Below are 18208 nucleotides of genomic sequence, written 5' to 3'. Positions count from 1 at the left end.
TAAAGTTATGCTAATGCACCCACAGTCTTGCTGCTTTCAAGAACTCCAAATATGTCTTTTTGTAAGCAGCACCAGTTGCTTTCGCTTTGAAATGATTATTAATTGGCCTTAACCTATGTGATCATTCTTTCATTATCACACAGTATGTTTTGTCACCTGCTTTCTTTTGCTTATGGTTATTTTTGTTTATATGGTTTAATATATATATATATATATTTTTTTTTTTTTTTTTTTTTTTTTTTTACAATAACATTGCTTTAATATGAGATTAACTCTACATTTATGTGTGGTTAACTGGTGATCTGAGAGACCAGGACAGATTACTGTGCCTGGACAGGGCACTGATTAGCCAGGACAGATTACTGTGCATATTTGTGATACGTGACAATATTTATTTTTAAAAGTCAATTATTTTTCTTAGATTTTTTTTTTAAAGAAATAATGTGTTAAATAAAATATATAGTATACAGCTATATTTAGCTTGTTTTGACACATTTAAAATTTGTGGCTAAGAAATAAATATTGTTTGGTGTGGTCAGAAATTTGGTAAATCCTCAATTTTGAGTTCTGAAAAGTCATTTGAAATAAAAACTAATAGCAGTATAACACTATAAAACATGACCAATTTGCTCACACATGACACACAAAATGTGAAATGAATGAGGAGGCATGTGGACAAAACACAAAATCTTAATCAAGTATTTTAGCAAGTCAAAAAAATATATAATTTCCTAACAACAAAATTGTGGCTAGTAAAAAATGCAGAGTGGCTAGTAACGTTGGAAAACTACTAGCCACTGCGGCTGGTGATCCAAAAAGTTAAATGTCAAGCCCTGAATCCAGCTTATATGCAGTTGTGTCATCAATCATATAGCATATCTCTCCGGCCCTTCGTTTGGGATGCTTTTCATGAACCATGATAAACTAATTGAATAGCCCTGGTTTATACACACAGCGTTGTTGGTTTGCAAACAAATTGAACAAACATAATCCTGTTGCACTACTACACTTGCTTTTAATTTTATTGTAAAAAAACAAAAAAAACAAAAAACATCGGAAACATGTTAAATGCGCATGTGAAACATTTTATGGCATACTGCAAAAAATAAAGGTGATTTAGTATTCAAAAGTGTTTTAATTTGATTATGTTTTTAAATAAATTGGTCTTACATTTCATATTTTCACAATTTCCATAGTATATGTATTAATTCTGGAATACTTTTACCATAAACCAACATATTAACCATTTAGTGGAGATTGATATTTCAGAAATTATAAGATGCGTTAAAAACAATGCATCGGAGTGTTAACTAGCGACATTAGGAGTTAAGAAAAGCAATCCAACATTTTTTTTCTTGGTGGGGCAGTTAAAAGGTTAAGAGAAAGTTGTAATAAGTAAAACAAACCTCCGTCATTGTGTATAAAGTTGATGAAAGTGTCTGCTGAAGTTCTTAGCTGATCTAGAATCTTCAGCAGGGCTTTTAGTGAGCCATTCATTGCTGGATGTCTCTTACCTTGAGGCCCAGCAATGCCCCTGTGTCTCTGGGCACTGTGCCATCTTTCATCCGCTTGTTTAGCACTACCCGCCCTATTAGGCGCTCTCCATCTTTGGATGGCTGCCATGTCACCGGGTGCTGTGGGGTCAAATTGACAATACACCTTTGGTTTTTATACAAGCATTCACACCGCATATTACAAACAAACACAAGCAAACAATTACGCAAACAGACACACACAAACAGAGGGAGGACAACTAAAGGAGAAGGGTGAACTCTTATTAGCTGTGAACACACAAACCGTCCCAAGGTGTCATTAAAAATGCTGTGGTTTTAAAATCAACATAAAACGCAATCTCAATTTTGTTTTCTTTTAATTACATCATGGTATTCGGCATTATGTGTAGAATTTGTAAGTTCTCATTTGTAAGTCATAATAAATAAATAAATAAATAAATAAATAAAAATTAATTAATTAATTAATTCAAATTTGGAATATTTTGTGCATATTGATTGAATTGACAAATTATGAGAAAGAAAAAAAAAACAAGCAACTGCATTCTGCTTTTTTTTTTAAGTTGACAACCTTTAGTTAACCATTCTTTTATTTCATATTGACTTCAAATGTGTATGTGTATATCTAGTTATGAGTAATTAAAAAAATACAATAAATACCACAACATTCCCAGTATTTAAAGGAAACATTCACAGCAATCAGAGTCATTTTGTCATCATTTGCTCACTTTAATGTCTTAGGTCATAAATGTATTACTGAAATGTTAAAATACCCTGTGGTTCTTAAATCGGTACCAAAAGCACAGGGCCCTAAAGCATTAAGATCGTGTCAGAATCCACTTTTGCTATTTTAAGGATGGAAAAATCTGCTTTGCGCCATGTCGCATGGTCTAACAGGGTTGAGCTTATTCTCTTAAAGAGTTATAGGTGTGTTTTGAGAACAAACCAATCAGAGTCTCATCTTCCATTCCCTTTTAAGAGTCAGTTGTGTCGTGCCATAGCGCATTTGCTTTTTACATGGCGGACTTTGTAAGCTGGCGCCAAGCTGAAACTAGCAAACCACATTTACATCACCCCTTGTGATGGGTGTATGATAGAGCCCTGTATTTTGATGCTGCCTATAGTGCCAATTATTTCTCACTTGAGTATTAGTTTGTCTGCTTAATATCTGCTGATACTGAAACTTTGCAAGTACGCCAACTTACACCAACCCAATCTAACAGTCTACTTAAAATCTAATGAGAATTTGTTGGCATGTAGATGCAAAGTAACTTCATTTTTTTTTTTTTTTTAAATGCATTAAAGGGACCATCCAAATAAGATTTTAAATCTATGGCAGTAGCAATACTCTGAGTTCAAATATACATAGACTTTTACATACAGTATACAAGACGTTATGGTATTTAGTGCATCAAAACATTGTCTAAAATGTAACAGCTGGTTGTATTGAATTTAAAGTCATAACATGTACAATGTTTTTATTAAATTATAAAACTAGAACAGTGATGTATATTTAGCTATTTTAATTATAGTGACTAGTGTCAACATACTAATGACATGACACATCAATATCTGGTTTGATTTTGTAGAAAACGCTGGAACAACAAAGCCGCTTTAAAACAAACCACACTTTAAACCACACTGAACTGTCCTAAACTGAATAATTTACTAGAACTTCTATTTTAAGCTGTTTTGACATAATCTACATTGTAAAAGTGCTATATAAATAAACATTAATTAAATTGAATATATTGTTTAATATATTGATAAGCACATAATCACGAACGGAAGTGATCAACTGCGAACAAAACAAAAGCTATGATGCCTTTCTGCTTCATATTACCATGATAATACATTTTGAATACTTTAGCTCATCCGTGAACATGTTTTCTGCAGAAGTCCTGTACGATGTAATGAAGTTGACAACTTCTATGACTCCTCACTCATGGGGCCCTATTATACACCTGGGGCAATAAAGACGTGTTAGGTGCAAAGTGTTGCTATTTTTAGACCAACGCAAGCCTAATTTTCCCATTTTGCACCACGTTGTTTAAATAACAAATTTATTTGCACCGCTTTTGGACTATATTTATATTTGTTTGATCAAAAACAAGTTTAGATTTGTCCACCTGTTGGCTTTTAAAGACATCTGAATCACCATATAGGGCATAAGAATAGGATGCGTGTTTGGCTATAACTCTTTTTGCCCACACTTTGTTATTATTGTTCATTTATTCGTTTGCTGGAAATTAGAAATTAATTTAGAAATAGTTTTGAAATAAATCTTTGCGCTCAACAAACAAAATTAAATATTTAAGCTGATGGATGCCTTCAGTAGAGTGTGTACAACACTGTTTCCTCATCTACAAAATTTAAGAAGTAAAGAGAAAGTAAAGAGGCAGAATGAAGAAGACTCATTCTTTATTCTCGCTGCAGATGGTCTGTTTAAGTGTTTTCTCGCTAGTGAAGCATTTAGTTTTCCATTCAGTTTTTTCCACTTACAAAGTCCAGCATGTAAATAGCAAATGTACCACGGAGCGACTCTTAAAGGGAATGGGAAATGAGACTCTGATTGGTTTAATGCACCCATAGCTCATTAAGAGAATAAGCACAACTCTGTTAGACCATGCGCCGCAACGTGTATTTTTCCGTCCTTAAAATAGCAAAAGTGGATTTGAACATGGCCTTATTGCTTTTGCGCCCTGCGCTTTAGACTCTGCGCCTAGATTGTTAAAATAGAGCCCATGGTGTCAACAAAATTACACCTTTGTTGGTTGTGAAAACATGCCCTCTAGTGGCAAAAAAAAATACTTACTGTGCCTTTGATGAGATTAACTGCTGGAAAAGCAGTTAATTGTTTGTTACACTACAAAGGCCCTGATACACTTCAAGCAAAAACTAAATATCTTTAATAAAATCTACAATCTTTTCAGTCAGTTGATATAAAATGTCCACATTAAAAAACACTGAAAAGCTGCTTTAAAGTAGAAATTGTAATGCACTTCCAGCAAAAGGGCAACATCTGACTTCGTGTTTCACATTCCTGAAAAAAATTCCTATTCCAAATTCTTATTGTCAGATGCTTACCTAGCTGCTTTTTTCTTACTGCTGTCATTTTATTAGCAGCAACTTATTTTAATGGATAAATAATGATGGGGAAAAAATTATTTTGTTTAGTATATTAGGGCCTTACCAAAAATGCACCAGTATATTTTAAGCTATTCATTAAGCACAACACTATATACTACCTTTACAAATATATGAATATATAAATATATGAATATATAAATATATATATATATAAATATAAATATAATATAACAATGGCAAAACATGTACCAAAAAGTGGTCTATACAAGTCATGTTTTATATCTCAAGTTTTCTACAGCAGCACAATAGCTTTGAGTGAAGAGTTTCCCTTTACGTGAATTCAGTATTGAAATGGAAAGAATTTTTGCTATTGATTTTTTTCACTGCTATGTTTTATATATATATATATATATATATATATATATATATATATATATATATATATATATATATATATATATATATATATATATATATATATATATATATATATATATATGTATATATATATATATATATATATATATATATATATATATATATATATATATATATATATATATATGTATGTATATATATATATATATATATATATATATATATATATATGTATGTATGTATATATATACATATATATATATATATATATATATATATATATATATATATATATATGTATATATATATATATATATATACATATATATATATACATACATATATATGTATGTATATATATATATATATATATATATATACATATATATATATACATACATATATATATGTATATATATATATATACATACACATATATATATATATATATATATATATATATACATACATATATATATATATATATATATATATATATATATATATATATATATATATATATATATATATATATATATATATATACATATATACATATATATATATATATATATATATATATATATATATATACATACATATATATATATATATATATATATATATATATATATATATATATATACATACATATATATATATACATACATATATATACATACATACATATATATATATATATATATATATATATATATATATATACATACATATATATACATATATATATATATATATATATATATATATATATATATATATATATATATATATATATATATATATATATATATATATATATACATATATATATATATATATATATATATATATATATATATACATATATATATATACATATATATATATATATATACATATATATATATATATATATATATACATATATATATATATATATATATATATATATATATATATATGTATATATATATATATATATATATATATATATACATATATACATATATATATATATATATATATATATATATATATATATATATATATATATATATATATATATATATATATATATATATATATATATATATATATATATAAAACATAGCAGTGAAAAAAATCAATAGCAAAAATTCTTTCCATTTCAATACTGAATTCACGTAAAGGGAAACTCTTCACTCAAAGCTATTGTGCTGCTGTAGAAAACTTGAGATATAAAACATGACTTGTATAGACCACTTTTTGGTACATGTTTTGCCATTGTTGTAGTTTGGCAGCCTCAGTCCCCTTTGTGAATTCAGTAAGAGCACACTAAAGCTCCTGCAGTACATCTCCTGTTTTATTTCACAGGGAAAAGAAAAGAAGAAAGCCATACAGGTGTTTGTAACTACACGTGGGTGAGCAAATGATGACAGAACCTTGGCGTTTTGACAGCAGCATGAAAGTCATTATCTTCAAAAGAAATGTCTAGAAGGGTCGGTTTGTGCATTCATCAAGTACAGACAATAGACAGGACATGTTTTAAGGTATCAAGCACACAATTCTGTAGACAGCAACACACAGCGGTGAACTAGATCAGCACTTCTCAACTAGTGGAACACATCATTGTTCTGGTTTTAGTATATAATACAGTAAAAAGACCAACGAAGCAATGGTCTACACTGATTATAGAATGCCGTTTTTGCAAAAAAAAAAAAAAATTAATTTTTGAAAGACATTTTAAAGAAGCTATATAGTAATATAGGTTTGAACACAAAAAGGCTTTGAAAATGTCTTGGGAAAACAAAAAACAAGAACCAGGACAAAAAGGAAACAAGGACAAAACAAAAAAGACCCTCCCATTGGGAATCTCCGATGTCACCATTAGTAGTGTTTTTTTTTTTTCATTTATTTGTTTCTTTATCATCACCTAATGATACTAAATTATGACTGCGTTCTGTAGATCACAGTTTGTTTTACGTGATTTTTTATTATGTATTACAGTAAGTTTAAATTTTAATGAACATTTCAATTAAGGTTGGAGTTGGCTAGAGGTACCATCTAATTAGTCTCAGACATCATAAAAATTGCTGAACGTTTGATGCCCTGGACCAAAAATTGCATTAATGCTATGTTGTAATTACCATGATTCCACATGACATTTCCTGATCTCATTAGGAAACTTAACTATTTTACATATTTATTTTATTTGTGCAAGTTCAGTATGATTTTGAAAAGGAGGCATGGCACCCATCCCTGCCCCTAATCCCAACCGTCATTGGGGGATAAGCAAATCGTACTAAACTGTACAAATCAGATCTTGCAAATTCATAAGAATTAGCCACTAAATCAAAATGTTACAAAATACTGTGAGATTGTGTTGGATATTTCATACGAGCTGTGCACGTGAGGTATGTTTAGGACATATGATTCTTCAAACTCAGAAATTATACATTTACTTTATTTGGAAAAACTAATGAAGCCCAGAGTCTACATCATGTAAAACTGTGGACATGTGGTACAAGCCATAGTTCTCAAAGAATTTTGCTTGAGAAAGTGAATACTTTTTACTAGTCAAATCTTTAATTATAGCAAGGTAAAAAAATAAAAATAAAAAAACTTAGTCCAAACTCTTGGAAGGCCGGTGTCCTGGAGAGTTTAGCTTCAATTAGGTTTGGGCGATGTTGATCAATTTGGCATCGTACGATGTATTATATGAAACATCGCGATGGATGATGGCATCGAAAATTTCATCTATGTGACCTAAAAGTATATTTGGAAGCATTTGTGCGAGTGCATTTTCACAGTTTTCACTGCAAACTTCTCATGGATTTAGGAGACATTTATGCAGAATGCAGCTTTGCACCTAAAACTGCCAAACGCAGCACTCAGGAACAGATTAAAACAGTTGTTATGTGAACTTGCTGAAGTAAAAAAGCCCGGAATGCTTGCCCCGCCTTTGTGCTCTTCTTATTGGCCCACTGCTCTAGAACCGAGTGTGAATGATTGGTTAATATCAGCTGTCAATCCTTCAGTCAATGCCTTCTGCCTTTAGATGACAGGAGCTACAAGCGCGAAAATGTGAAGTGCTGAAGATGAGAGAATGAAAATAACACTGACAGATTTACCTGAAGTTACTAATAATGCCACATCTTATTAGTGATCATGTGCTTAATGTTAATCCACCATTTACACTTCTCCAAGAGTGGATAAAAGACTTCCAGTGGCTTCAAGTCTGCTATGAAAATGACTAAAGCCATTAACTGTAAAGTCTGTGGGACAGGGGTTGCAGGTAATCCACAGAATCTACACATGTTAAGCATGAGAGGTACTGTATAATCCTTCATTTAATCCTCACGATGCTGTCAGCTGTACATGCGGCAGCTATATGTAAAATTTAACACAGCTCATGAAAAAAAAAACGTTATTGCTATTAAGATGACATGCAATTGCACAAGTTATAAATGTGGGGCGGGGCAATGTATCGCGATGCAGGCTCAGCATTGTGAAGTTTGTTGGCCATCGCGATGGACGATGGCATCGTCTATCGGCCCAACCCTAGCTCCAACCCTATCCAACACACCTGAACCAGCTAATCAAACTCTTACTAGATATACTAGAAACTTCCTGCCAGGTGTGTTGAGGCAAGTTGGAGCTAAACTCAGCAGGACACCGGCCCTCCAGGACCGTGTTTGAACACCACTGCATTATTAGGATAAAGGATGAAGCATTATCCTAAATAAAATGAATTTTGTTTTGTTGCTTTACAATGTCATTAAGTTGGCCCCTTGAGTCCACATGCCATTATTTTCTGTACCGGATTAATATCTCGTTATAGTTGGTGTAACTTTTAGTTAATATGCTTTGTAATACTTTGACGTGGGGTTGTGCAATTAATTGAAATTCAGTTTCGATTTAAATTTTGGCTTCTAACGATTATGAAAAAACACTAATCGAGAAAAACGATTAATGCATCATATACCACCCCTTTTCCAATTGTACACATTTTTTGCTCTGCAGAGCTCAGATTCACGTGAAAATGACTAAATGGATGCACCGTAATGTCACTTTTGCAGCATGGGATGTGCATCATTCATTGATGTACATTCGAACCATTCATGTTTTTAAAAGCGCGAAAGAGATCGCATGCTGTTGTGTGTGCTCTGCTCTATCTATCTAAAGTAATCTTAATGTGAGCCCTTATATGTATATGTATATATATATATATATATATATATATATATATATATATATATATATATATGTATATATATATATATATATATATATATATATATATATATATATATATACATATACATATATATATATATATATATATATATATATATATATATATATATATATATATATATATATATATATATATATATATATATATATATATATATACATATACATATACATACATACACACACACACACACACACACACACCTGAAGTCAGAATAGGATGTATGCCGAAGCATGCTAATAGGACTTTTAATTTACCAGTAACCTGGGTTAATCGTTTCCTGTAACCTGTATGCCAACACAAAATCGGCGTGTTTAAGGCCTGTTATCTTTAAAAATTAGCAATCTCCACTGGCTAAGTGATATCTGATATAAAGTGGGTCTCAGATTGTAACAGAAATACTGCATTAAATTACGTTTTCCCTACCATGTTTTTACAATATGACCATTAATTTAACCCTAGTGTATGCAATGGAGCTTCCGCGCAAGCCTGCTGATTCTGACGGGCGTGTGCGAGCAAACGGCTTTTTGTCTCGTTTTACGCTTGAGCAACTAAATGAATGCCAAATTCTGTTTAACTGATTGTATTTTAACGACATTATAACATCGATGCAGTAAAAGGAACCGTATAAAATGAAAAAAAAAAAAACTCACACTAACAGGTCACCGGAAGTTTATCAGTATGGGAACGACACTAGCTCGGCATATACCCTATTATTAGCCCCCTTTGGATTCGTTTTTTTTCTTATTTAAATACACAGTATGTCTGATAATATATATATATATATATATATATATATATATATATATATATATATATATATATATATATATATATATATATATATATATTTTTTTTTTTTTTTTTTTTTGGGAGAAAGTCTTATTTGTTTTATTTGGCTAGAATAAAAGCAGTTTTTAATTTTGAACCAATTTAAGGTCAAATTTATTAGCCCCTTTGAGCTACACAATTTTTCGATAGTCTACAGAACAAACCATCAATATGCAATAACTTGCCTAATTTCCCTAACCTGCCTAGTTAACCTAATTAACCCAGTTAAGCCTTTAAATGTCACCTTAAAGTGAATGTACTGAAAAATAGCAAGTAAAATAGTATGCACTGTCATCAGGGGCGTAGCAGTTGAGTACACGTCATTTTAAAAAAATAGGCAATGTATTTTGGTACATTTAAACAAAACAGATTTATTAAAGAGATATTTATAAAAATATACTTTAGTCACCAAACATATTCAGAAATTGAAAGATAATACGATTAAATTCAAGCTAAATACAGTACTGCAAAACAAATTACAACCAACAAAATTTCAAAAATTTATTTATTGATTTATTTATTGATTGATTCTTTTGATTTTTCCTCTTTTTTAAATTTGTATTTATTATTTTTCTATAACATTTACATTTGGATGAACTACTTTTTGGACCGTTTTTGTAAGTTATTTTGTTAGATGAGCTCAAGATTTGGCTTTGGTACTGAATAATCTAAATTATATGCACAAATATAATATTGTATAGCTTCCTAGTAAAAAAAAATGAATTTAAAAGGTAGATTTATGAGGGGTGTACTTATATATGCACAGCACTGTATTTATTGTTTACTGTTCACATCACTTCAAAGAGTCAGTTATGACAAGAACTCCAGTTCACATGCTTGTTGCTTTAGCACATTGCAAAGATGCAAATATCAATAGCAAACCATTGACAAATATCAGTATTTACTTTTGAACCAAGTAAAGAAAAACAAGTTGAGAAGTACTGATCTTGATCAATCCATTAATCAACCGAAACAGCAACAAAAAAACAAAGCTCTCACACCCTCAAGCAAGTATGGATGTAGCAAGCTACTTGTATTGACTATTGCGGAAGAGGTGGTGAACAAACAAAAACAAAAGGCGGGACAGGAAAGGACAGCATGAAGAATGAGACAGTGAAAAGGGGAAAAGAAAAACAACTGCTTAGTGCAAGATTGATTCCCACACTAGCCTACCCCTGTGTTTAAGCTGAGACTGAAGGATTGTGTGGAAAAAATCATGTCAGGAAATCCCAAAGGGGGGGAACAGTGTGAAAAGGTGACGTGACCAAGTGAGGAAAACAGGTTTGCAATCAGAATGGAGCATCTGTCCGCATCGAGAAGCATGCAGCATATGGAGCAAACAGTGCCAGGAAGTTTGTCATTCATCTTTCTGCGTGTTAGGATGCGCTTTACAACTTTGCAGCCAGAAGATAGTGGAGCAAAGCAAAAAAAAAAAAAAAGAAGAAGAAAAAAAGAAAAAGAGGGTTGTCCTCTCTTCTGAGAGACATGGTTAGAGTAGGAAACCCTCGAGGGGCAGAAACAGTGAGCATGTCGAGCAGGTCAGTCACAGGAAGCGAGAGGCAGGCGGCAGGAAGTGGTCTCAGTACCTTGTCACTATGACTATGTTCCTCGTTTAGCGTGGTGCTACTGCAAGTGTCAACCCCTGAATCTTTGACCTGCGGCTCGCACCACTCCGCGTCTTCTTCATGGGAGCCCTCCCAAAATCGCACCACTGTATTTTGCCTCTCAGACGGGGCATAACTGGTGTCCAAAAAATATGCCTGCTCATTTGTTTTTCTTTTTCCCCTTTGAATGTTGCCTAAAAGTTATGGATGATATAAAAAAGGAGGAGAAACAAAACATGCAAAGGTGAATTCAACGAGGGGAAATGGGGCGACAGGATCACAAGCCTCACCATAGACATTGAGGAGGCCTCGCTATGCCAAGACGCATGGTCCCACCAGTGACCATCCATATCTCCTGAGGACAGCACAGTGAGAGGACACACACGCACACACTTGTGTAAACAAGAATTAACTCATAGAAGCAAATACATGGCATTCGGTTACTCAAACACTTTCTTTTACAGGTCTTTAAAAGGAGTATATTGACAAACATTAAAATGCTGTCATTATTTACTGTCATTCTACAAAATAAAACTTTTTTAGTGTCTCTGAAACATTATAAAGAATGTACAAGCTTTTTTTTAAAAGGATGTTTTAGACAGAAATAGCAATGCATTATTAATGACTGTTTCCACTGAGTGGTATGGTACGGTACAGGTCGGTACACTTTTATGGCCATTTCTACTGTCGAAAGTTACCAAAAAAGCGAGCCGTACCTTATCACTTTTTGATGCTAGATGCCCAGCTGAACGCTATTGGTTAACAGAGAAGTGTCACTAGTACACAAGCCAGGAGAATGAATGCAAAGAAAGCGTCATTTTTAAATACACTGCCGAGACATTACATTGCAATACTATGTAAATATATTAACGAGCCATAGTCGGACCAAGCTCAAAAAACCTTGTCATCATCTTGCTGAACAGCCACAAAGCCAAGCAGAACAAAATCTGCTGTGTCCTGCTGTTATTTTACGAGGCTGTCTCAAAACGCGAGCGACTCACTTTCTCTAGAGAGCTCGCCGCGAATTTATATGAAATAATGAACTTCTTCAACTCATAATAATAACATGCGCATGATTATTGAAGTGCTTCTGACATCTGATCCTTTCAGAAACTGACAAACGAGAGTGAAACGCAGAAAAACAGGAGAAGCTGGAAAAAAAATGAGCAAATTATGTTTTCAGCAACATAAAACATAAACAAACTGCCATGTTTAACTATTATCATTATCTTTTGGACAATTATGAACCTGTAAGGACGGAATTACTTTTTAACAAGAGGTTACATGTGCTGGTGAAGATTAAAGACACAGATGAGAGGTTTGCACTGACTGTGGGCTATATTTTGCATGTTGTATTGAAGCCAAGTAAGGACTAAATTTATGCTGTGTGTAGTTTTACTGTAATTTGTAACATATTGGAGACTGTACGGGGCTGTATGTGTTCATCTCATCTTATTTTTCAGCTGCTTTTCCACGGCGGGTCTTAGAAAATAACCCCAGACTTCCCCAAACACTTCCTCCAGCTCCTCCGAGGGGATCCCGAGGCGTTCCCAGGCCAGGTGAAAGACATAGTCCCTCTAGCATGTTGTGGGTCTTCACTAAAGGCTGATTTATACTTCTGCGTCAAACGCCGGCGTATGCTACAGCGCTGACGCATAGCCCTTCGCCGTGGCCATCGGCGTCGCTGACGTGCACCTCTCAAAAAATGTAACTACACGTTGCAACGACGCGTAGCGTAAGCTCTGTGATTGGTCGGCTTGGTAGCGCTGACGAGTCTGGGCGGGACCGAGAGCCGCGCGAATGGCGCGAGCGATTGTTTACAAGTGTGGAGTCCCGTGAAGAAGCTCCAGATGGAAAGTTTTGTTTTGTGTTTACCTCATAGTTAAAGTTGTTGCACGTCCGCCGGTTCCTGCCTCAAAATGAGCGCGTTTTGAGCCACTTGTACATCCCGGAAGTGTTCAGGAAAAGCAAAAAAGCAGAGAAGAAACTCGACACAGAGGAACATTTACACCTCACTGCCAACTAGGGTTTCGGAAGTGTTAATGCAGACCGACAGAGACAGCGCGCAGAAGTATAAATGCACAGCCACGCGCGTTGCATGCGCCGTGGGTTACGCCGGTCACCTGACGCAGAAGTATAAATCAGGCTTAAGGCCTCCTTCCAGTGGGACATGCCTAGAACACCTCCCTAGGTAGGCGTCTAGGAGGCATCCGAAACAGATGCCCGAGCCACCTCAGCTGACTTCTCTCGATCTGGAGGAGCAGTGACTCTACTCTGAGCTCCTCTTGGGTGTCAGAGCTCCTCACTCTATCTATAAGAGTGTGCCCTGCCACCCTGTGAAGGAAACTCATTTCGGACGGTGAGAGTCCATCGGTGAGAGTAGGAACATAGATTAACTGGTAAATAGAGAGCTTTGCCTTTCAGCCTCAGCTCCTTCTTTTCTACAACGGACTGGTAAATCGATCACATTACTGCAGCCGCTGCACCAATCTGCCTGTCAATCTCAAGCTCCATCATTCCCTCTTCATGAACAAAACCTCAAGATACTTGAACTTCTCCACCTGGGGTAAGGACTTTACTCCTACCTGGAGATGGCAAACCACCTTTTTAGGGTTTATGTGCTTATACATGTTGCATTTATTTCTTTCTTTTATATAATTGCAGATGTTACAGCAGGCAATTTTGCTCTCTTATTATTGATCTCCAGTTATAATCAAATCATGTTCATAGAAAGGTTAGTAATGAACATTTCTACACAAGTATTTGTGCGTTTAAAGCATCAGTTTTGTGAGAAGTGCTTCTCATATGAAAAGTGAACGACCTATACAGCTTTGCTGTGATATTTCCTCAAGCGAGATTGATGTTTATTGAAACTTTCTGTCGTAACATTGATACCCTTTTGGGAGTGGAAACCCAAGACTGATAAATGTGACTTGTACCAATCTGTACCGTACTGTACTGTACAACTTAGTGGAAATGGGCCATTGAATAATACTTAAGCTTCTATTCAATACAAAAATGCATGTAAAGTATACATACAGTATATGCTTGGAATCATTCATATGAGTGACTGAATTACGACAGCATTTACAATGTTAGGTCAATTATCCCTTTAAAAGAACATATAGCAGTGGCAATTACCTTCTTTGTACACACTTACCTAATCAATATGTAAAAGGAAAGAAACAGCAAATATACATTTTTTTTAAAAGGTGAATAGCATCACATAAATACATGAACCTGAAAACAAAAGTAGATGAGCAGTTTTCAAAAAAGACACACACATTGGCTTCTTGGCTTAACATCTGACAACAAATGGCAGTACCTCAAAGACATGCTGGCATTAGTCAAAAACAACTTAACATTATTTCAAGTTGTGTTAGCTTTGAGCCAAGCATGGGGTTAACAAAAATTAGCCAAAAATGATTAGAACTTTTTAAACACAGTGGTTAGGATGAGATAGCAATGCTGTAATATTGTATTGACACCTTCTTTCCAGCATAAAGCTCAAGTTTAAATTTCAGAGTACTTTGATTATTTAAACAACTCACATCATCCTCTTTTGATTATTTTACATATGCAAAATAAATTATTTTAAACAAAACTGCAACTGTACAACTGCAAAAAATGAACAGCATATTTGATTAAGAAAGCAAACTGCTGTTGAAAAATAAAGTAAATATGGTATTATGCATTTATAATGTTAACAGCTAAGATCAATGTAATATCACAAAAACACTAGTGAACAGGAAAAAAACTGTATTCTAGAGTACAGCATGGAAACTTTAATATTGCAGAAGCTTGATTACTGCCACCAGCATGGCATCCTCCTGACCCCAATTTCCCTGCCAACATGCAGTTATATCTGTGTTCTACCATGAAAAGAATGAGCAATGTAAAAACTTACTTCAGTAGACATTACTTCTGCCTTAACATACACCATGCTTCACAAACCAGAAGCATACGCCATTGGTCCAAGCACCATGTGCAGACTTCCCCAAGGGTCTTGAAAAAAGAAGCGGTTTTGTGTAGTCCCAATAAATTGCTGATAATCCGTCTTTGCTGCACCACCCCTTCCAAACCTTGGCGAGTTAAAGTTCCGCAAAGCTGATTTACTCGACCACATCTACTAGGACAAAGGCCAGAACTCAGCTGCAGCTCTTCAAGTCACATTTGGGTCAGTACGTCAAGCTCTGGTACATCCTCTACAAGGAAGATCTCAAACCAAAGAATTTCCATGATTTTTCATCGTCTCTTGCTATGTAGTTCCTTTTCCCTCTCTCTCTCCATGCACTGAAATGGAGTTCATGCCTTAGAATAATGAGCTTACCGTTATTCTTGTAAGCCAGCTCAAACACCCTGCCCTACATAGTCCCCGCATCGCAGCAGACTATTTCCCTGAGTTTGCCGGGCTGATCCTTGACTCCAAAAACCCCTACAGCTCGCTCATGGCTCCATGGTAGCACACATTGGCCTCAATCACTTGCACCCAACCAACAGTCCCATTCTTTTCTTTAGATTGTTCTACATTCTGGTTGGTGGTGTTATGCAGAATTGCAAATTGCAGCAAGAAGAATAAACATTTAGATGCCCTTACTGATTTAAGACTAAGAAATACTCCAAAGCACACAGCAGCAGAACTGTCTCCATTGCAAGTCTTAAAGGTTTGGTGAAATATTAACTTACCACCATTTTCCCTGACTTCACACAGTGTAGCCTGTTGGTGTGCACCTCCACCGGTTTGCTACTTTAACCAAATCCTTTTCTCTTTTCGCAGATGGGGAGGGAATTGAGTACTTTTAACCAATCAGGTTAAGTTGAGATTGACTGATTGATGCATGTCCAATGGCACTCGATAGAAGGATAAGCTTGCCAGAGATCAAGCTGCTTCTTGTCTACAGTCAAGAGGTGAGCCTCTATTATGAGGTCAGAAAGAATGATTGGATGTTTGCTACATATGTTGCTTTTGGTTTGAGAACCTTGGAAAACATCCACTGCCTCAACAAAAACCAAAAATAATAAAACCAACATGGATACAACATATATAGTCACTCAAATTAAATACCTATTGAAATTAGGAGTGTGTGGAGGCTTATTTATGTGATGTCAGCTACACTTTATAGAAACATTAAGAAAGAACAGAATGCAAGTGAGAGCGAGTATATCTATGGGTCATGGTTTGTCCTACATTCTTTAAACTCCTGCTCCACTGTAGTCTCTTGAGTACATTAAGTAGCTGTGGTGGAGAGTAGGCCATGACAGATGCACTGGTGCAATTTCACTTTCTGACTTTGACATGGAAGTGACCCTTTACCAGCGCTCTCCTCTGCAAAGTTCCTGGCACTCCCTCTGGCTAATTCTAAAGATGGAGGAAAGGCTTTGGGGAGCTCTCTCAAGACTGCTCCTGTGCAAAGAAGCTTATCCAATTGAGCTAATTGTGACCCTGACACATCAGAGCTTTTATGGGAGGGGCCAGAAACACAGGTCATATCTTACATGGTAGAAGAACTACCATGAGAATGAGAAGCACAGGTATGTAATGTGTTGGAAAGACAGACATAATTGCATATCTCTCCATGGCAAGCTAAGCTGGATAATGGCCAACAGGACTACAAAAGAAAATTACATTTGAAGTTTTGCTGTAGCACTGTGATAGTAGGCAGCTGTTGATCAATGAGAATGTCAGGGTCTATTAGCATTTTTAGAAATCCATTTTGCTGTGTTCTCATTAATATCAAACTGACCTGGCTTTTTATGGACCGTCATAACAGTGGTGCCATGCTATAATGTAGGGTCCCACTTTATATTAAGTGGCCTTAACTAATATGTACTTACATAGGAACTAATAGTTTGTTACAATGTACTTAGTGTAAATGCATGTATTTACTTTGTACTTATGGTTGATTAAATACATGTATGTAATTACATCTGTAACTACCTTTTGTAATTACATTTGTAAATACACTGTTGACCATCCCTTACACCTTACCTTAAACCTACCCATACCACCAAACCTGTCCATAACCCAACCTCTATTCCAACTCAAAACCAACACAAGTGTTCTCAAATACATTATAAACACACTAAGTACATTGTATTTATTTTTTTATGTAAGTACATAGTAGTTAGAGACACTTAATATAAAGTGGGACCTAATGTAGATATATTCTTAGAAAAACCACCGAAGCAGTAAACTTAAATATATGTTGTTGTGGTACCTTTTTTATCTCATGAAATATTAATAGTAGCACAAATTACTATTCTAATGTACAGCTTGTAGGTGTAATTAAGTTACAAAGGGCATATGATCCGGTCATTTGGGGTCATAATTACTCACTTTAATTGTCTTACAGCAAAATCTGTGAGCATTCATATTCCAGCAGAAGTTTGCTTATTAGAGAATGGTACTGTATGACTGTGTGCTTTAAAGCACTTCATAGCATTCTCACTCATAATGTACCATCTTTAGCCCAGCTTGCATTACATAATTAAAGCTGCCTAAAAAAATGAAACACCTTCCATGGTTTAAAACCCTGTCATGTGACTCACCTCAC

At 34.4% G+C, this 18208-nt stretch overlaps 1 protein-coding gene across 63 annotated transcripts in view; it reads right to left on the bottom strand.

Moving 5' to 3' along the window:
• The window catches only part of rims2b (regulating synaptic membrane exocytosis 2b), a 254049-nt gene that overhangs the window by 121302 nt on the left and 114539 nt on the right, over positions 1-18208 (bottom strand). For 47 of the 63 annotated variants that reach the window (XM_087294651.1, XM_087294661.1, XM_087294663.1 and 44 more), the window contains 2 exons: positions 11637-11848; positions 1515-1634 (listed from right to left, as the gene is read on the bottom strand). In XM_087294651.1, coding sequence (XP_087150777.1) covers positions 1515-1634; positions 11637-11848 — 332 coding nt within the window. Of the gene's footprint in view, positions 1-1514; positions 1635-11636; positions 11849-11944; positions 12010-16340; positions 16387-18208 lie in introns of those variants that run through there. The other 16 variants (XM_087294683.1, XM_087294695.1, XM_087294696.1 and 13 more) reach the window with 2 other exon arrangements.

This window comes from Danio rerio, chromosome 19, assembly GCF_052040795.2.
Source record: "Danio rerio strain M-AB ecotype USA chromosome 19, GRCz13ab, whole genome shotgun sequence".
Classification (NCBI taxonomy): Eukaryota; Metazoa; Chordata; class Actinopteri; order Cypriniformes; family Danionidae; genus Danio; species Danio rerio.
Note: the sequence above shows the minus strand (reverse complement) of the source record. Positions and strands in the feature narration are given on the sequence as shown.